The sequence below is a fragment of the Heterodontus francisci genome, chromosome 25 (genome assembly GCF_036365525.1).
Source record: "Heterodontus francisci isolate sHetFra1 chromosome 25, sHetFra1.hap1, whole genome shotgun sequence".
NCBI lineage: Eukaryota > Metazoa > Chordata > Chondrichthyes > Heterodontiformes > Heterodontidae > Heterodontus > Heterodontus francisci.
The window spans coordinates 21,164,560-21,185,774 of record NC_090395.1 but is presented as its reverse complement, the minus strand read 5'-3'; the positions used below and the strand labels follow the sequence as shown (position 1 = coordinate 21,185,774).

At 45.3% G+C, this 21,215-nt stretch overlaps 1 protein-coding gene across 1 annotated transcript in view; it reads left to right on the top strand.

The window, feature by feature from the left end:
* LOC137383778 (leukocyte surface antigen CD53-like) overlaps positions 1–19,069 on the top strand; it is an 88,477-nt gene extending 69,408 nt beyond the window's left edge. The window contains exons 5-8 of the mRNA XM_068056961.1: positions 3,076–3,168; positions 8,035–8,142; positions 10,249–10,332; positions 16,063–19,069. Of these exons, the coding sequence (XP_067913062.1) occupies positions 3,076–3,168; positions 8,035–8,142; positions 10,249–10,332; positions 16,063–16,134 (357 nt within the window). The 3' untranslated portion in view covers positions 16,135–19,069. The remainder of the gene's footprint in view (positions 1–3,075; positions 3,169–8,034; positions 8,143–10,248; positions 10,333–16,062) is intronic.
* The last annotated feature ends 2,146 nt before the right edge of the window (positions 19,070–21,215 follow it).

The following is a 21,215-nucleotide window of genomic DNA, read 5'->3' as shown; positions in this document are numbered from 1 at the left end:
TATCGTGCCCACCAGTGTTTTTTCATGTCCCCTCTTTGCTCTCCTAATTACATTTTTAAGCACCCCCCTACACTTTCTATACTCCTGTCGTGTCTCCGCTGTTTTCAGCGCTCTGGATCTGCCATAAACCTTTTTTTTCCTGATCTAATCCTCTATATCCTTTGACATCCAGGGTTCCCTGGACTTGTTGGTCCTACTCTTCACCTTTACGGGAACATGTTGGCCCTGAGGGAGACAAAAAGCAGGAAACTATAGGCCACTTAGCCAAGATCCATCATTGGGAAAATGCTAGAATCCATCTTAAAGAGGTAGTAGCAGGACATCTAAAAAAATCACAATACAATCAGGCAGAGCCAACATGGTTTTGTAAAAGGGAAATCATGTTTTAAAAATTTATTAGAGTTCTTTGAGGAAGTAGCAAGCAGGGTGGATAAAGGGAAACTAGTAGATGTAGTGCATTTGGATTTCCAAAATGCATTCGATAAGGTGCCACATCAAAGGTTACTGTACAAGATAAGAGTTCATAGTATTGGGGGTGATATACTAGCATGGATAGGGGACTGGCTAACTAACAGGAAGCAGAGAGTCAGGATAAATGCGGCATTTTCAGGTTGGCAAACTGTAACTAATAGAGGGCCACAGGGATCAGTGCTGATGATATGCAGATAGGTAGGATATAAAGTGTCTGCAAAGGGATATAGGTAGGTTAAATGAGTGGGTAAAAATTTAGCAGATGGAGTATAATGTGGGAAAATGTGAAGTTATCTACTTTGGCAAAAGAATAGAAAAGCAGAATATTATTTAAATGGTAAGAGACTGAAGAATACTGCAGCACTGAGGGATCTGGGTGTCCTTGCACATGAATCACAAAAGGTTAGCATGCAGGTACAGCAAGTAATTAGGAAGGCAAATGGAACGTTGGTCTTTATTGCAAGGGGGATGGGGTATAAAAGCAGAGAATTCGTGTAACTGAACAGGATATTGGTGAGACCACACCTAGATTACTTGTACAGTTTTGGCCACCTTATTTAAGGAGGGCTATACTTGTATTGGAATCAATTCAGAGCAGGTTAACTAGGCTGATTCCTGGGAGGAAGGGGTTGTCTTATGAGGAAAGGTTGAGCAGGTTGGGTCTATACTCATTGGAGTTTAGAAGAATGAGAGGTGATCTTATTGAAACGTAAAATTCTGAGGGGGCTTGACAGGATAGGTGCTGAGAAGATGTTTCCCCTCGTGGAGGAATCTAGAACTAGGGACACGGTTTCAAATTTAGGTGTCCCCATTTAAGACGGAGATGAGGAAGAATTTCTTCTCTAAGGGTCATTAGTATTTGGATTTCACTTCTCCTGCTCACATTGGAGGCTGGATCATTGAATATATTCAAGGCTGAGTTAGATTTTTGATTAGCTTGGGAGTCAAGGGTTATGGGAGGCAGGCAGGAAAGTGGAGTTAAGGCCACAATCAGGTCAGCCATGAACTTATTGAATGGCAAAGCAGGCATGAGGGGCCGAATGGCCTATGCCTGCTCCTATTTCTTATGTACTTATGCACTTCTGTTCTCTCCTGATCTGCCTTCCTGTACACAGCACCGTGGGGTGCAATTACTCACAGTGCCTGAGGGGGAGCTCCTCTCAAGCTAATTTCATAAAACATCCCAGCAGCTGAATTCAGATTGCACACCGAAGAAGTGTACAAGTTCAGACAAGGAACTCTCAGTCAGTCCACCCTGAATCAGCCCTTTCACCTGTGTATATGTATGCAACACAATCTCAGGAAAAGTAAGTTTAATGTGCTTTTAAAGTATTGCATAAAGGTCAGAGTTATGGCTGGATGACGTCCTGTCTGCTTCAGTGAACAAATCCTCTGCATTCCTGTCCTTCAGTCCTCGATCTCCCATATTACCAATTCCCTCAATCTCATCCTCCCCCATTCTGCCCAATTCCCTCAATCCCATCCTCCCCCATTCTGTCCAACTCCCTCAATCCCATCCTCCCCCATTCTGCCCCAATCGCTCAATCTCATCCTCCCCATTCTGCCCCAATCGCTCAATCTCATCCTCCCCCATTCTGCCCAATTCCCTCAATCCTATCCTCCCCCATTCTGTCCCAATTCCCTCAATTCCATCCTCCCCCATTCTGCCCCAATCGCTCAATCTCATCCTCCCCATTCTGCCCCAATCGCTCAATCTCATCCTCCCCATTCTGCCCCAATCCATCAATCCCATCCATCCCCATTCTGCCCCAATCCCTCAATGCCATTCTGCCCCAATCCCTCAATCCATATTCTCTCATTCTGTCCCAATCCCTCAATCCCATCCTCCCCTATTCTGCCCCAATCCCTCGATTCCATCCTCCCCATTCTGTCCCAATCCCTCAATCCCATCCTCCCCCATTCTGCCCCAATCCCTCGATTCCATCCTCCCCATTCTGTCCCAATCCGTCAATCCCATCTTCCCCCATTCTATCCCAATCCCTCAATCCCATCCACCCCCATTCTGCCCCAATCCCTCAATCCCATTTTCCCTCATTCTGCCCCAATCCCTCAATTCCATCCTCCCCTTTCTGTCCCAATCCCTCAATCCCATCCTCCCCCATTCTATCCCAATCCCTCAATCCCATCTTCCCCCATTCTATCCCAATTCCTCAATCCCATCTTCCCCCATTCTGCCCCAATCCCTCAATTCCATCCTCCCCATTCTATCCTAATCCCTCAATCCCATCCTCCCCATTCTGTCCCAATCCCTCAATCCCATCCTCCCCCATTCTATCCCAATTCCTCAATCCCATCTTCCCCCATTCTGCCCCAATCCCTCAATTCCATCCTCCCCATTGTATCCTAATCCCTCAATCCCATCCTCCCTCATTCTGCCCCAATCCGTCAATCCATCTCTCATTCAGCTCCAATCCCTCAATGTCATCCTCCCCCATTTGTTTCTCAGAATAACTGCCTGGCAAATTCTGTCTGGATGATCACTCCTGGTATGAGGGTCTGCGTCAAAGTGCCCCGGTACTCAGGACGTGACGATAGAGAAGGCAATCCCAGTCTTCTGACAGAGTTCCTGTTTTTGTCCTACAGATAAACAATTACGTCAAAGATGACATGAAACTGGGTTTGAAGAATAAGAACAACACTGGAATTATGGAAGCTTGGGATAAAATCCAGGAACAGGTAAATTCGAGGTACCATGAATCCAGCCTATGACCAGTGTTCCCTAGTAACAGTGCTTTAGCCCTGCTGCACAAGTGGTGTCAGTTCTGTATATTTTTCTGTACAAATATAAACTACTTTAGTTAGAAATTTCCATCAGTTTTTTTTAATAACTATGATGATAGCAAATAGAGTTAAATAGATTCAAACTAAGTCAGTTGATCTTTGGAGGTTGGGATGATGGGACAGGTGTCTCTCCTCCACAGTCATAGGCTATTGTCTGTACCTGCCTGAGGTGCACTCTCTGCTCCCAACACCGATCAACAAACATTTTTCCTTAAAAATAGCAAATATTGAGTGGTGTATTGCTCCTGTGTCAGAAATGATTATTAATAGCAATCATTTTCAGAGGAAATTTTGAAACACTTTAATATAGGGCTATTCGCTCTGAGGATGTGCTGTCCTGAAGATGTGGACAGTTCAGATGGCTGAAGTGCACTGCTTCTTTACAAATGTTCAATCCTTGAGGGAATATTGCTCCTGTACAATCGACAGTTCGAAAATCAATACTGCACTTACATAAAGTTTGAATAAAAATGAGATAGCATCTGAAATGGTGAAATTTACTCAGGGGTAGATTACACATGACATGATGAAACTATAATTTGTCTTACATACATTTACAAGCATTGTTATCAACTTATTGGAGGATATAGATTGAAGGGTGGAGCTGTAGTGTGATGTCACAGAGAAGTTTGTGATGTCATAGAGGCCTGCGATGTCACAAAGCCAAGGTGTGTGATGTCACAAAGCTGAACTGTGTGATGTCACAAAGCCAAGGTGTGTGATGTCACAAAGCTGAACTGTGTGATGTCACAAAACCAAGGTGTGTGATGTCACAAAGCTGAACTGTGTGATGTCACAAAACCAAGGTGTGTGATGTCACAAAGCTGAACTGTGATGTCACAAAACCAAGGTGTGTGATGTCACAAAGCTGAACTGTGTGATGTCACAAAACCAAGGTATGTGATGTCACAAAGAGAGCTGTTGTGTGATAAGTATGAAGTCATATGTCCATCCAGACATGCAGCAGCCTATGTTTACCATCAACTCCCCTGTCCTCCAATTACACAATGTCCTAAGACTGGCAAAAAGATAGACAAAAAATAATAATTTAGGGAAAAAATGATGATGAAGCAAACTCCATGATTCAGCAGTAACTGACATCACTAATCACAGATAACCCCACCCATCTTCAATACCTCAAGGTGTCTTCCACTGCAGGAACTTGTCCAACTATTTTGACGGCCTATAGACCAAACTCACTGCACATTCGGGCAATCTGTCCCACAGGTCAGCAACTCCCTGCAGAAAGAACTTCCTGGTGTCTAACCTAACTCTAAATTATACTGAAGCCCCATCCCCTCTATCCAGCTCAAAAACCTATTCACTTGAACAGAATTTGTTCTCTTCATTTTAAGGACCTCAATAATATCCCCTGTACTACTCCAGTTAAAAAAAAGCCTCAGTTCCCTCAGCCTGTCCTGTAACTAATTATACTAAGACTTGGTATCAATCTAGTTGCTTCCCCTCTGGAGCTTCTCCAAGGGCATTCCCATCACATGAGGAAACCAGAAACTGGACATAGTATTCTGGATGTGCCAAGGCCTTATGAAGGGTAAGTAACATATTGCTAGCTTTCGATTTAACTGTCCTAGCTCTGCACCTTAACATTGTGTTTGCTTTCCCTGTGACTTTGCTAGGTCAGGGTCATGGACTCTGAGGGTGGAATTTTATGGCTGTGCAAGAGTGGATTTGATGGCATGCAGTGTGATTTAATTAGGTGGGAGTTGCTTTTTCGGATTCCCGACGGCGGAATATTTTAGAGAAATTAAGTCAGTGGTGTATTAGCGGATTCCAGGGTTCCCCCTACATGGTGGTGGATTGCACCTTTGCATTCATTTACATGCCATGAATACTCGTTTCCCTACACTTAATTACAATTTAGACCTACTTGTAAGATTACGTGAATGGCGAGCAATATTCCCATGCCACCCGGTTCATGTTTGTTTCACTGTGGCGTGCAACAGTCGGATTTGGGCAGTTGAGTCTCAGGTCTGCAAAACTACCGCCAGCATTGGAATGGGTGTTTGCCTCCAGGCTCGGCACCAGCAAGGATGAATCTTCTCAGGGGATAGCGACAAAGGCATGGAGGGGTCTATATGGAGGAGGGGAGGGAGCAGCGGAGGACAAAAGGTGGGGTGATAGAGTGCACGGAGTAGCAGGAGAGGGAGGTGTGGAGCATCCAGGGTGTGTAGTGATTGCTAATACTGCTGAAGCTGGATGTGGGCAGCTGTGGGTTGATTAGAGTATTACAGTCAGAAGAGAGTTGGCAATGGCCTAAGAGAGGGATGAGTGCTGTCAACATAAGGGAGCTGTGGGACAAATTGAGGATACTGGCTGGCAGAGGGAACAGTCACAGTCAATGGGGCAAATCGATTCTGTAGAGGGGAGGTCAAGACTTATGGTTGAGTATTCTACAACATCATAGGGAGGAGAGTGGGACTCAGCAACAATGGTCAGCTCAATTTGAGGAGGTTCAAGGATCAGAGTCGACATGTCAATAGTACTGGGAGTAGGATGCAGGGGAGGGATGGCATGAATACATCGATGATTACACTGTGCATGGTAATGAGGGGAGGTTCAATTGAGTGGGTCAAGCATGATGGGTTCAAACTGGAAGGTTGCAGGAGTTTGCAAGGTGGGGAGACTTGCCCTGAATTCAACGTGCACCATTTTCTTCAATGATAATGTAAACCATGTGGACACTCAAGGAGAGTGAGAGTGGGAGAAGGCAAAGAACAGTGGGTGTGTCTTCTACCTGGCTGCAATTTAAAGCCAGATATAGGGGAGCTGTTCATTGCCTCGATATTTCCCAATTTGTCTAGTACCATGGGAAGAAGAGCAAAGGGAGAGACTAAGGAGGGCTCTTTTCACTCAACTCACGATGCCTGAACGCCAGCAACAGGCAGAACAGGAAGGTGAGGATGCTCAGAATAACATCCAGGAACGGCATTATTGAAGACGGGCACTGGCACATCATTACATCCTCAGGACACGGACAAATTACCTACAAATGTCAAAGATGCAATGCCAGAGATGCCTCAGGATGTGACGTGAAATGGTCTCAAATATTTGTAGGATCCTACAGCATGACCTGCAGCTGCTCGGCTTTGGTGGGAATCCCATGCCAGATGCCCTCAAGGTGACTGTTGCACTCAATTTTGTTCTCTAGCGGCTCCTTCCAGGGATCCACATATGTGGCATCTTGCAGTTTGCGAGCCACAGGTGCATCAAAGAGGTGACCAATGCCCTTTCTTGACATGCCAATGATTTCATCTACTTACCTGTAGTCGAGGACAGCCAGGCAGCAAGGTCTGCGGCCTTCAGCACCATCGCTGGGTTCCCTAGAGTGCAAGGGGTGATCGACTGTTCTCATGTGGCCATTAGAGCTCCCTGGGACTGCCCTGCTGTCTTTGTCAATAGCAAAGGCTTCCACTCTTTAAACATACAACTGGTTTGCGACCTCAGAATCAGAATTATGCAGGTTTGCGCACGTTTCCCAGAGAGCTGTCATGACTCGTACATTTTGAGAAACGCGCAGCTGTCAGCAGTTTTTGAGGAATCAGCCCAAGTGGACGGATGGATCCTGGGTGACGAGGGTGTCCCCACTTTGTACATGGTTGATGATACCAGTGCATCATTCCCAAAGTGCTGCTGAAGAGAGGTACAATGCTGCACACATAGCCAACAGAGCCATCATTAAACACACCAGTGGCATGCTGAAAATGCGCTTCCGCTGCCTTGACCGGTCTGAAGGGGCTCTTCAGTACGTGCCACATAGCGTGTGACGAATAATCATTGTTGCGTAACTGGCAATTAGACATGGCAACATTCTGCAGGCGGAGGAACAGGAGGAATGTGATAATGACCAGATAATCTGTTTTTTGTGATGTTAATTGACGGATAAATATTGGTCAGGACACTGGGGATAACTGCTCTACTCTTCTTCAAAATAGTGCCATGGGATCTTTTATGTTCACCTGGGAGGGCAGACAGGACCTCGGTTCATCGTCTCATCTGAAAGACAACACCTCAAACAGAGCAGCACTCCCTCAGTACTGCACTGAAATGTTAGCCTTATTTTTGTGTTCACAAATTTAGAGAAGCAAACATGGTTGATTTTTGACTGCATTATGAAGTGGCCTAACCACGTACGTCAGCTCTATCAAATAGCTACAGAAGAAGACTCACTATTGCCATCTCAGGGGTACTAGTAGGGTTGCCAACCCTCCAGGATTGTGCTGGCATCGCCAGGAAATATAGTGGAATTTTCATGACATTGCTACGAGTAATCCAGAACAAAATTAAAGGGATGTTTAAAGGAAGTGTGATTTATTCATTTCTTTCAACGTATATTCATTATAAAAATCCTGGAGATGGGATAAAAAGGCTGTTTAACAGACAGTCATGCACCATCTAATTGGGTAATTAAAAGCCTGTTTTCCTTCCGATTGGCTGTGGGATGGCAGTGCGCCATGATGATGATTGTGTCAGGCAACCAATGAAGGGAATGTGGAGCCGGGGCATTTGGAGCTGGTACAAGATGTGATGAAACCTCCAGGAATGCATCCAATCAGAGTTAGCAACCTGAGCAACTACAGATGGGCAATAAAACACAGTCTTGCTAAAGGCGACATCCCCAGAATGAATATTAAGAGGATATGATTTAGTAAGTCACCTATATATATGGGATTATGTCTTATTTTGATGGCTGTGCTGCTCATTGTATGAGGATAACTTTATTCTTTCTTTGTCTCCTCTTAGCTGCAGTGTTGTGGTGTTGTTAACTACACTGACTGGGGAGATACTGTGCCCAGATCCTGCTGTCAGGAAAAGGCTACATCCTGCAACTCTACAAACTATTTCTCAAAGGTGAGGTGAACGAATGAACTGCCCTAAACTGTCTGCGTGTGTGTCTGTGTGCACGCCCACAGTTATGTTTGTGTATGTGTGTGTTACTGTGGGTGTGGGTCTGGGGTGTGGGTCTGTGCATGTGTCAATGTGTGTCTGTGTGCTTCTGTGTGCATTTGTGAGTGTATATGTACCTGTGTCTCTGCATATACCTGTGTGCATATCTTTGTCTGACTGTCACTGTGTATGTGTCTGTCTGTGTCTTTGTGTGTGTGTCTGTGCATCTGTATGCATTTCTCGGTATGTATGTCTGTGAGCGTGTCTGTGTGTGTGCCTGTGTGTGCATATGTATGTGTGTGTGTCTGTGTGTGTGTGTCTGCATCTGTATGCATTTGTCGGTATGTATGTGTGTGAGCGTGTCTGTGTGTGTGCCTGTGTGTGCATATGTATGTGTGTGTGCCTTTGTGTGTGTGTGTGAGTGTGTGTGTGCATTTGTATGCTTTTGTCTGTGTGTGTGTCTATGTGTGTCTGTCTATATGTGCATGTGTGCGTGTGACTGTGTTTGTCTGTGTTCATGGGTGTGTGTACATATATCTGAAGTTGTGTGTTGTATGTGTTTTGTGTGTGTCTGAGTATGTATATATGTGTGTGCATGTCTGTGTGCATGTGTTTGAATGCTGTTATAACTGACCGCTCCTGTCAAAGCCCCCAATCAAAATATACGATTCTGATTGTGGTGGGACCAATGCACTGTTAATTCAATCCCGTCGCTCCACAGATCGGCTAACATATCATTTAAAACTTTCCAAATTAAAGAAAGACCCAGCCAAATTGTACCATCTATTAACCCCCGAATGAGTCTAACCAAACCAGGTGTCTTTAAATCAACATATTAACTCTTTAATTAGAAGAACGAAATTCTTAAACACTATGAAGATATAAACAACATTTAAAATAGAAAAAATTAGAGTCCTTGCAAATTTACAGTCCAATGTTGCTCGAAGTCCTCACAGGATGTTGCTCGAAATCCTCGCAGCTGTCCGATGGGGAAAAAGTTCTTCCACGTAGAACAGTCCGTAGTCTCACTTAAGCAGTAGGTGATGCTTCCTTCTTTGGCAATTAATTTCAACAATTAACGACTTGCAAACACTTTCAATCGAATCAAGCCAACTTTAGAGGTTTTTAGGGATAAAAGATTGTTACCGTCTAACTTACCTTTCTTCAATTTAAATTACCAGAGGAATTTTGAGACATAATAATTAAACAGACTAAATTCCTATTCCTTCAGTTTAAATGGTTGAAAGCTCTTTTTCAGGTGCCTGAACACCACAGCTGTGTCTCTGTGTCCTCTGTCAGTGTGTTCTGTTAGGATAAACTGTCTCACTAAAAGCCAGTTCAAACTGAATTGAAACAGGTGTATTGCAGCAGGCTGACTCACAGTGGCTGTTTTCATGGTAACGAGAATACACCCTTTGAATCGCAGTCTCCAAATGGCTGTTTCTAAGGCAACGAAAATGCACCTTCCTATAACTCCTAAGGCTTGCTGGTTCTTAAAGCAATACTGATCCCTTGCAAGCCTTAAAGGCAAACCGCATATTCCGAAAAAAAAAACTACAGGACCATGACAATGCATATACCTGTGTGCATGTATCTGTGTTTGTGTGTGTGTGTGTGTGTGTGTGTATGTCTGTACATCTGTGTGCATTTGTCTATTGGTAAGTCCATGTGTGTGTCTCTGTGTGTCTATCTGTGCATGCATGTGTGCGTGCATCTGTGTGTCTTTTTGTTTGTGCACATGTCTGTTGCATGTATCTGCATCTATGTGCATGTGCCATGTCTGTGTGCTTGTACGTGTAAGTGTGTCTGTCTGTGCAAGGGTGTCTGTGTGTGCATGGCTGCGTGTGTGTGCTTGTACGCATACCTGTGTGCATTTGTGTGCATGTATCTGTGTGCGTGTATCTGTGTGCCTGTGTCTATTTGTCTGTTTGTGTGCTTGTTTCTGTACAAGTGTTTCTGTGTGTGTTTGGCTCTGCAGTTGTTCTCAGTCAATTACCTATGTGCTCTGGAAGGTTTCCACTTGCTTTATTGAGAAGCATGTTCTGAAATCTCTATCTGTGTGTTTTCCAGGGTTGCTATGGCCGGATTCGAGACGGATTTGAATCCAACTTTTTAACAATTGGAATCACCATCATCTGTGTGTCGATTGTGCAGGTAAATCCTTCACGTAAATCATCTCACATTCCTGGAAATAATCGTTACTCCATCATGTTGGCAACTTCGGTGCGAGACCATCATCCCTGGCACCAGTGGTGGTGCCAGTCTGAAGGAATGCCAAATGCTGGCTAGTTTGCAAATGGCAACTTTCTCTTTAATTTTTTTAATTCATTCAGGCTAGGCCAGCATTTATTGCCCATCCCTAATTGCCCTTGAGAAGGTGGTGGTGAGCTGTTTTGATCTGCTTCAGTTCTTGGAATGTAGGTACACCCACAGTGCTGTTAGGAAGGGAGTTCCAGGATTATGACCCAGCAACAGTGAAGGAACAGCGATATAGTTCCAAGTCAGGATGGTGTGTGACTTGGAGGGGAATTTGCAGGTGGTGGTGCTGCCCTTTTCCTTCTAGGGGATAGAGATCATGGGTTTGGAAGGTGCTGTCGAAGGAGACTTGGTGAGTTGCTGCAGTGCATTTTGTAGATGGTATACACTGCTGCCACCGTGCATCAATGGTACAGGGAGTTAATGTTGAAAGGTCTTGATGGGGTGCCAGTCAAGTGGGCTGCTTTGTCCTGGATGGTGTTGAGCTTCTTGAGTGTTGTTGGAGCTGCACCCATCCAGGCAAGTGGAGAGTATTCTATCACACTCCTGACTTGTGCCTTGTAGATGGTGGATAGGCTTTGGGGAGCCAGGAGGTGAGTTACTCGCCACAGGATTCCTAGCCTCTGACCTGCTCTTGTAGCCACAGCATTTATGTGGCTGGTCCAGTGCAGTTTCTGGCCAATGGTTTTTCCCATGATGTTGATAGTGGGGCATTCAGCAATGGTAATGCCATTGAATGTCAGGGGGAGATGGTTAGATTCTCTCTTGTTTGAGATGGTCATTGCCTGGCACTTGTGTGGCACGAATGTTACTTGTCACTAATCAGCCCGAGCCTAGATGTTGTCCAGGTCCTGTTGCATACAGAAATGGGCTGCTTCAGTATCTGAACCCAAACTGAGCATCAGTGAGCAGGTATTGCTAAGCAAGTGCTGCTTGATAGTACTGTCGACGACCCCTTCCATCACTTTGCTGATGATCAAGAGAAGATTGATTGGGCAGTAATTGGTCAGGTTGGATTTGTCCTGCTTTTTGCGTACAGGACATACCTGGTCAATTTTCCACATTTCCGGGTAGATGCCAGTGTTGTAGCTTGGCTAGGGGCATGGCTGGTTCTGGAGCAGAAGTCTTCAGTACATTGAAACATAGAAAATAGGTGCAGGAGTAGGCCATTAGGCCCTTTGGGCCTGCTCCGCTATTCAAAAAAGATCATGGCTGATTGTCTAATTCAGTACCCTCTTCCCATTTTCTCCCCAAATCCCTTGATCCCTTTGGCATAAAGAAATATATCCATCTCCTTCTTGAATATATTTAATGACTTGGCCTCCAGTGCCTTCTGCGGTAGAGAATTCCACAGGTTCACCACCCTCTGAGTGAAGAAATTTCTCCTCATCTCGGTTCTAAATGCCTTACCCCATATCCTGAGACTGTGACCCCTGGTTCTGGACTCCCCAGCCATCGGGAACATCCTCCCTGCATCTAGCCTGTCTAATCCTGTTAGAATTTTATAGGTTTCTATGAGATCCCCTCTCATTCTTCTAAACTCTAGTGAATATAGGCCTAGTTGACCCAATATCACCTCATACATCAATCCTGCCATCCCAGGAATCAGCCTAGTAAATCTTCTTTGCACTCCCTCCATGGCAAGAATATCCTTCCTCAGATAAGGAGACCAAAACTGCACACAATATTCCAGATATGGTCTCACCAAGACCCTGTATAACTGCAATAAGACATCCTTGCTCCTGTACTCAAATCCGCTTGCAATGAAGGCCAACATACCATTCGCCTTCCTAACTGCTTGCTGTACCTGAATGCTTGCTTTCAGCAACTGGTGTATAAGGACACTCAGGTCTCGTTGTACCTCCCCTTTTCCCAATCTATCACCATTCAGATAATAATCTGCCTTTTTGTTTTTACAACCAAAGTGGATAACCTCACATTTATCCACATTATACTGCATCTGCCATGCATTTGCCCACTCACCCAACTTGTCCAAATCACATTGGATCCTCTTTGCATCCTCCTCACAACTCACATTCCCCCCCAGCTTTGTGTTGTCTGCAAACTTGGAAATGTTACATTTAATTCCCTCACCCAAGTTATTAATATATATTGTGAATAGCTGGGGCCCAAGCACTGATCCCTGCGGTACCCCACTAGTCACTACCTGCCACCTGGAAAAAGGTCCGTTTATTCCTACTCTCTGTTTCCTGTCTGTCAACCAATTCTCAATCCATGCCAGTATATTACCCCCAATCCCATGTGCTTTAATTTTGCAGACTAACCTCTTACGTGGGACCTAATCAAAAGCCTTCTGAAATCCAAATACACCACTTCCACTGGATCTCTCTTATCTATTCTACTAGTTACATCCTCAAAAAACCCCATTAGATTTGTTAAGCATGATTTCCCTTTTGTAAACCCATGCTGACTTTGTCCAATCCTGTTCATGCTCTCCAGGTGTTCTGCTCTCACATCCTTTATAACAGACTCTAGTATTTTCCCCACTACTGATGTAAGGCTAATAGATCTGTAATTCCCTGTTTTTTCTCTCTCTCCTTTTTTAAATAGTGGAGTTACATTTGCCATCCTCCAATCTGTAGGAACTGCTCCAGAGTCTATAGAATTTTGGATGATGACCACCAATGCATCCACTATTTCCAGGGCCACTTCCTTTAGTACTCTGGGATGTAGATTATCAGGCCCTGGGGATTTGTCAGCCTTTAACCCCATTAATTTCCCGAGCACTATTTTTTTACTAATATTGATTTTCTTCAGTTCCTCCCTCTCATTAGACCCTTGGTTCCCTAACATTTCTGGGAGGTTATTTGTGTCCTCCTTTATGAAGACAGAACCAAAGTGTGTGTTTAATTGTTTTGCCACTTCTTTGTTCCCCATTGTAATTTCCCCCGTTTCTGACTGTAAGGGACCTACGTTTGTCTTCACTAATCCTTTTCTCTTCACATATTTGTAGAAGCGTTTACAGTCAGTTTTTACGTTCACCGCAAGTTTACTCTTATACCCCTTGCTTAATCAACCTCTTTGTCCTCCTTTGCTGAATTTTAAACAGCTCCCAATCCTCAGACTTGTTGCTTTTTCTGGCAATTTTATATGCCTCCTCTTTGGATCTAATACTATCCCTAATTTCTTTTGTAAGCCATGGTTGAGCCACCTTTCCGGTTTTATATTTGTGCCAGACAGGAATGAATAATTGTTGTAATTCATGCACACGTTCTTTAAATATTATCCATTGCTTATCCACCATCAACCTTTTTAGTACAGTTCTCCAATATACCATAGCCAACACGCGCCTCATACCTTCGTAGTTTCCTTTATTCAGATTCAGGACCCTAATTTCAGATTCAACTACTTCACTCTCCATGTTAATGAAGAATTTTATCATGTTATGGTCGCTCCTCCCCAAGGGACCCCGCACAACAAGATTGTCAATTAATCCTTTCGCATTGCACAATACCCAGTCCAGGATAGCCTCTTCTCTAGTTGGTTCCTCAACGTATTGGTCTAAAAATCCGTCACGTACATACTCCAGGAAATCCTCCTCCACTGTATTACTGCTAATTTGGTTTGACCAATCTATATGTAGATCAAAGTCACCCATAATTACAGCTGTACCCTTATTGCATGCATCTCTAATTTCCTGTTTAATGCCATTCCTTACATCTCCACTACTGTTTGAGGGCCTATAGACAACTCCCACCAACGTTTTCTGCCCGTTGGTGTTTCTTAGCTCTACCCATACAGATTCCACATCATGATTTTCTGAGACAATATCCTTCCTCGCTGTTGCATTGATTTCCTCCTTTACTAACAACGCTACCCCACCTCCTTTCCCTTTTTATTTGTCCTTCCTAAATATTGAATACCCCTGGATGTTCTGTTCCCATCCTTGGATCCCCGAATCCTGTTATTCATCTACCTTATTGCGAATGCTCCGTGCATTAAGACACAATGCCTTTAGACTTGTCTTTTTAACATTGTTAGTCATCTTAGCTTTATTTTGCACTATGTCCCCATTTGTTTCTCGCCCTTGTTTTCTCTGCCTTCCACTTTTGCTTCTTACCTTTCTGTCTTTCATTTCTATCCTTGTTTCCCCCTCTTCTGTCTCCCTGCTCAGATTCCCATTCCTCTGCCATTCTAGTTTAAACCCTCCCCAACAGCACGAGCAAACACCCCCCCGAGGAAATTGGTACTATTGCCAGAATGTTGTCAGGGCCTGTAGCCTTTGCAGTATCCAGTGCCATCAGCCATTTCTTGATATCACGTGGAGTGAATCAGATTGGCTGAAGACTGGCATCTCAGGAGGAGGTCCCAGCTTCACACAGCTTCCTCTCAAGGCTTTTCACGGTCACACATTTGAGGTTCAAATATCCCACATTGTAAAAAATTATTTCTCCTAGCTCTTCCCGATGTCCTTTTTGGTGATGATCTTATATTTATCCTTTATCAGAAACCCACATGGTTTTGAACACAGTCAGAATGGTACTGGAGTTTAAAGGGTTAAACTACAAGGGCAGGCCGAAGAAACTTGGCTTGAGTTTGGAAGGTTAAGGGGTGATCTGATTGAGGTGTTTAAAATGATTTATTTTATTTTTATTTAGAGATACAGCACTGAAACAGGCCCTACGGCCCACCGAGTCTGTGCCGACCATCAACCACCCATTTATACTAATCCTACACTAATCCCATATTCCTACCACATCCCCACTTGTCCCTATATTCCCCTACCACCTATCTATACTAGGGGCAATTTATAGTGGCCAATTTACCTATCAACCTGCAAGTCTTTGGTGGTGGGAGGAAACCGGAGTACCCGGCGAAAATCCACGCAGACACAGGGAGACCTTGCAAACTCCACACAGGCAGTACCCAGAATTGAACCCGGGTCGCTGGAGCTGTGAGGCTGCGGTGCTAACCACTGCGCCACTGTGCCGCCCAGAATTGATAAAGGTATTTGATCGATACAGAGAAACTATTTCCTCTGGTGGAGGAATCCAAATAAACAAAGGGGCACAATCTTAAAATTAGAGCTAGGCCATTTTGGAATGAAATCAGGAAGCACATTTTCACTCAAAGAGTAGTGAAAACCCATAACTCTCACCCCCAATAGACTGTGGATGTTGAGGATTAATTGGAGCTTTCAAGACTGAGATTGATAGATGTGTGTTGAATAAGAGCAGCGAGAAAAGGGACAAAGGCAGGTAAATAGAGTTGTTGCACAGATCTAATTGCATGGCGGAACAGGCTTGAAGGGCTGAATGGCCCATTCCTGTTCCTATGGCAGATTTTGAGGAGAATTTTAGGCAGGAGAGAAGGGACAAAGTGACGACCTCTTGTCATCAATGGCCTTTGTGGTGAGGTCACCTGGCAACCCTCACTGGGCTCATACAAGAGGCTAGCTGTTAGAAAGTGGGCAGCATTCTAGGGAACTATACCCCAGTAAGATCTGTGCCTGTAAAAGAGGAGTGTTGGGGGAAGGGGGCAGGAAGCAAACATGAGTAAAGCTGGCAACCAGAAGGACGGGTAATTTCGGGTATGGATGGTGACTGAGGCGTGTTTACTGTGACTGTAGAATGGAAAAATTTGACGCTTAGCTTTTACTGCCTTCAGGTGCTCGGCATGTCATTCGCCATGACTATGTACTGCCACATCTGTAACAACTACAAGTCCTACAACAATTGAGCGGATGCTATGTCGCCTGGAGAGGAAGCCCCATCTTTTGGGATTGTAAATATATCCGCGATCATAGGTTCTGCTCTTCTGAAGACTAGGAAGTTGCTTGTTTCTCACTGCCATCTGTTAACCAATGGTACGGATTTCAATCATGTGAACTGGATCCTCCTGAGTGTCCATTGCATCGGTGCCACGTCTCTGGTACATGTACTGCACATCTCAATCTCTCCCTCTGGACTTCAATAGGACCTCTGCAAGGAATCCAATCAAACTGGCTATTTTGTCTCTTCCTATCTATTTTGTTGAGCAAGCTCAGGGCTTAATAATTCTGCATTTCACTGTCTGCCAGGGAAACGGACAGGCCCTCTCTGTCTTGACAGGCATCAACGGGAAGTGTCTCCTTCAACAATCAGAACACTCTACATTGCATAGTATTGCATAGGATGTACAGCACATATACACAGGCCATTCGGCCCAATGGGTCCATGCTGGTATTTATGCTCCATGCGAGCCTCCTCTCATCCCTTTTCATTTAACTCTATCAGCATAACCTTCTATTTATGTCTCCCTCGTGTGCTTATCTTGATTCCCCTTAAATGCACCTATGCTATTCAACCACTCCTTGTGGTAGCAATGCTCACATTCGACCTATTCCTGGGTAAAGAAGTTTTGCCTGAATACTCTTTTGGATTTATTAGTGACTATCTAATGGAGGGCACAAATATCATACCAGAAATGTTGGGGAACACAGGGCTTAGTGAGATAGAGGAACTGAAAGAAATCAGTATTAGTAGAGAAATGGTGTTGGGGCAATTGATGGGATTGAAGGCCGATAAATCCTCAGGGCCTGATAATATGCATCCCAGAGTACTTAAGGAAATGGCCCTAGAAATTGTGGATGCATTGGTGATCATCTTCCAAGATTCTATAGACTCTGGAACAGTTCCTACAGATTGGACGGTAGCTAATGTAACCCCACTATTTAAAAAGGGAGGTAGAGAGAAAGCAGGGAATTATAGTCCAGTCAGGCGAATGATTCAGGCACCGGAATTCCATCTTCAGAAACCCGATGGCCTGCTCAATGGTTGGCCTGCTGAGCAGGTCTTCTGTGCCTCTGTCTGGAACTCCGATAGAGGGATCAGTAACCATCTCTTCAAGGGATTTCCCTTGTCCCCTCAGAGCCAGCCATGCACTTTGTGGGGTGGAGTGAAGGACTGAGGCAGCCTGGACTAGCAGAGGATGAAGGAGTCATGGCTGCTGCCAGGAAAGTGAGCGAAAAGACAAAGGAAGCTCTTGTTGGGGTAGTGGGAGGGAGTGGAAGCCCTTCCAGTTTATGGATGCCTTGATGTGGCCTCATGGGTACAATCGATGATGCTCTGCAGCTGAAGGAATCCATCGATGGCATCAAACCCCAATGCACTCTCTGCCAGTGCAGGCCCATCAAAGTGGGTGTAGCCCCTGCCCTCCTGAAAAGGGCATCCGTGACCTGCCAGATGGCCTAATGAGATGTCGACTGCGAGATTCCACCTAGGTCCACAGCTGATCTCTAGAACGACCCCATTGCATAGAAGTTCAGGGCACCTGAAACATTGGCTGCAGGTAGGGGACTGCATTGGGGCCATGACACCTCAGGTCATTGTGGATCAGAGCACACAGCACCGAGACCATCTGCCTGGATAGGTGCAGACTCCTAGGGCAATGGCGCTCTGTCATTTGCAGGTAGCTGACTCTTGGGCTGTGCACCCGATGTCTTGGGTAGCACCTTCCTCCCCTTGCAGGCCCCTTGCTCTGCTCCTCTGGACTCCAGCTGTCCAGGAGGTTGCATCGGCTGCCGCTCATCCTGGCTCCTTTGTCTAATGTCAGAGCAGCCTGTTCCCATCTGACCTCCATCAACTAGGTCTTGAAAGCTCACCAGACATTCCCATGCCACCCCTAGCTGCCACTGTGATGCCAGTGGGCTCACTTCCCTATCCAGTTTCATGGCACCCTTCAATGTAACTTTTAACTCTTCCAGCTTGAACAATATCCAGACTGAGTCAAATCTGAGGCAGTTAATTCTTTTTGCTGCCTTTGCTTTAATTGAATCGGTCCTTCCCATAGCCCTCATCCCCCTTCACAATGCTCACATTTTCACTACCCTGACGTGTTTCCCCCTGCCCCCCACCCCCTACCCCTGACGTTTTCCCCGTTCCTGACAAAACTGTTAATGAGCGCTTTAATGATCTCAACAGGCAAATAATTGGACATGGGCACCCATGTCTGCCTGCCATCTGCAATTGAAAAATAGCATCGCGTTCCGGAGGAGGTGGGACCCAATGCCAACCTACATGAACGCCATTGTTAAATCGCACTCGCTGCCATTCCTGCTCTCAGAGGGGTTTGAAAATCTGCCCCCATATGGTTGGATCAGTTAATTCCCAAGTATAGATCAGTTTGAGAAGACCAAAATACTGTGAGAATCAGTAATTCTAACGACCAAATCGAATTAGTTACACACACTAACAAGGCAGAAAGTATTAATGATGACATTCCCCAAATCCTTTGGAAAACAGGCAATTGATCAGCTCCTGAACTGTCTGTTCCATTGTTCTTTGTTCCTATTCTACAATTCCCCAAGAAGGCAGTTCTTCATGGCAGCATCTCGTGACACCACTATTCCCAGTCAGAGATGATTGGGCAATTCGCTCGTCAATCCTATACACACTGCTGTAAGTGACTGGATTTTATTCAATGCATATAATTGATATTCTGTAACTATCCTCTGCTCACTGCAATTTGCTGGAGAAATCATCCTGCTTTTTTCAAGAGAAATTGCTGCAGTTCCAGCCATGAGTATTTTGTATTTCAATGAGGCTCTTTTCAAATAAACTGTAGACTGTTTGCTGTCATATACTCTTTAACCAGCATCTCATTGTTGAGTAAATAAATATTCATTGCTGTAAAATAGACTGTTCAATGTGAATCCTGCTGTATGTCCAGCCCCACCTCCAACTCACTGGTGCACGCAGTGGTGTCAATACAGGGATGGCAAGGAGAGAGCGCAGGAGAGAGATCACACAGAGACACTGTGGGAAGAGATCACGGGAAAGAACACAGGAGAGATCATGGGGAGCATTCATGGGGAGAGATCACAGGAGAGAGTTCATGGGGGAGAGATCACAGGGAGGAAACACGGGAAGCGATCATGGGGAGCGTTCGTGGAGAGAGTCCACGGAGAGGGATCACGGGGAGAGATCATGGGAGAGATCATGGGAAGTGTTCATGGGGGTAAGACCAGAGGGAGGGGTCACGGGGAAAGATCACAGGGAGATATCACGGGGAGCGTTCACAGAAGAGAGATCACAGGGAGAGATCATGGGGAGGGATCACGGGGAGAGATCATGGCAGAGATCATGGGGAGAGTTCATGGGGTAAAATCACAGTGAGGGATCACGGGGAAAGATAACAGGGAGAGATCACAGGGAGCAATCACCGGGAGCATTCACAGGAGAGAGATCACAGGGAGGAATCATGGGAGAGATCATGGGGAAAGATCACGGGAGAGATCACAAGGTAAAGATCATTGGGAGGAGAAATTGCTTTTGTAATGCAGGCCCCCACCTGCCAAGAATGAAGCACATTAATTTCACCATGTGGACATTAAATTTCAAAATTGTTGCTGGGAAGAAGGAAGGGCTTGCCAGGCCAGTGGTTGGAAAGACATTTTTGCATATTGATAGACAGTGTTTGTAGACAAAGGACCATTCTCTGACACACACAATACACAGAGCCAAGACATGGTCAGACCAGTCAGTCACATGATTAACTTGCTTGGCAACCTGGGGTTTTCTGAATTGTACAGTTTTGAACTGAGAACAAGCAGAAAGCTCTTTTATCCTGGATTGAAAAGACCTCTCCTGTCTGCTCCCAGCTCTTTCTCACAGAATTGAATCCACTGAAGATACATGAAGCCCAAGAGAGAAAAGTCTCCTACAGCGAACAAGGTTTAAGAAGAATACTGGGCCCCAGTGAAAATCAAGGACTCTACAGTGAACTCGAAGACCCGTTAAAAAAAACTATTCAGAGACACAGGGTATTTCTCCGGGGACATGGGTTTGAATCCCATGACAGCAGAAGGTGGAATTTGAATTCAATTAATCTGGAATTAAAAGCTAGTCTTAGTGATGGTGCCATAAAACTATCATGGATTGTCATAAAAACCCATCTGGTTCACTAATGTCCTTTAGGGAAGGAAATCTGCTGTCCTTACCTGGTCTGGCCTACATGTGACTCCAGATCCACAGCAATGTGGTTAACTCATACATGCCCTCTGAAATGGCCTAGCAAGCCACTCAGTTGTACCTAACCACTACGAAGTCATTAAAAAGGAATGAAACCGGATGGACCACCCGGCATCGACCTAGGCACCGGAAACGACAATGGCAAACCCAGCCCTGTCGACCCTGCAAAGTCCTCCTTACTAACATCTGGGGGCTTGTCCCAAAGTTGGGAGAGCTGTCCCACAGACTAGTCAAGCAACAGCCTGACATAGTTATACTCATGGAATCATACCTCACAGACAATGTCCCAGACACTGCCATCACCATCCCCGGGTATGTCCTGTCCCACTGGCAGGACAGACCCACCAGAGGTGGCGGGACAGTGGTATACGGTAGGGAGGGAGTTGCCCTGGGAGTCCTCAACATCGACTCCGGACCCCATGAAGTCTCATGGCATCAGGTCAAACATGGGCAAGGTAACCTCCTACTGATTACCACCTACCGCCCTCCCTCAGCTGATGACTCACTACTCCTCCATGTTGAACACCACTTGGAGGAAGCACTGAGGGTGACAAGGGCACAAAATGTACTCTGGGTGGGGGACTTCAATGTCCATTACCAAGAGTGGCTCGTTGGTACCTCTACTGACCGAGCTGGCCGAGTCCTAAAGGACATATCTGCTAGACTGGGTCTGCGGCAGGTGGTGGGGGAACCAACACGGGGGAAAAACATACTTGACCTCGTCCTCACCAATCTGCCTGCTGCAGATGCTTCTGTCCATGACTGTATTGGTAGGAGTGACCAGCGCACAGTCCTTGTGGAGACGAAATC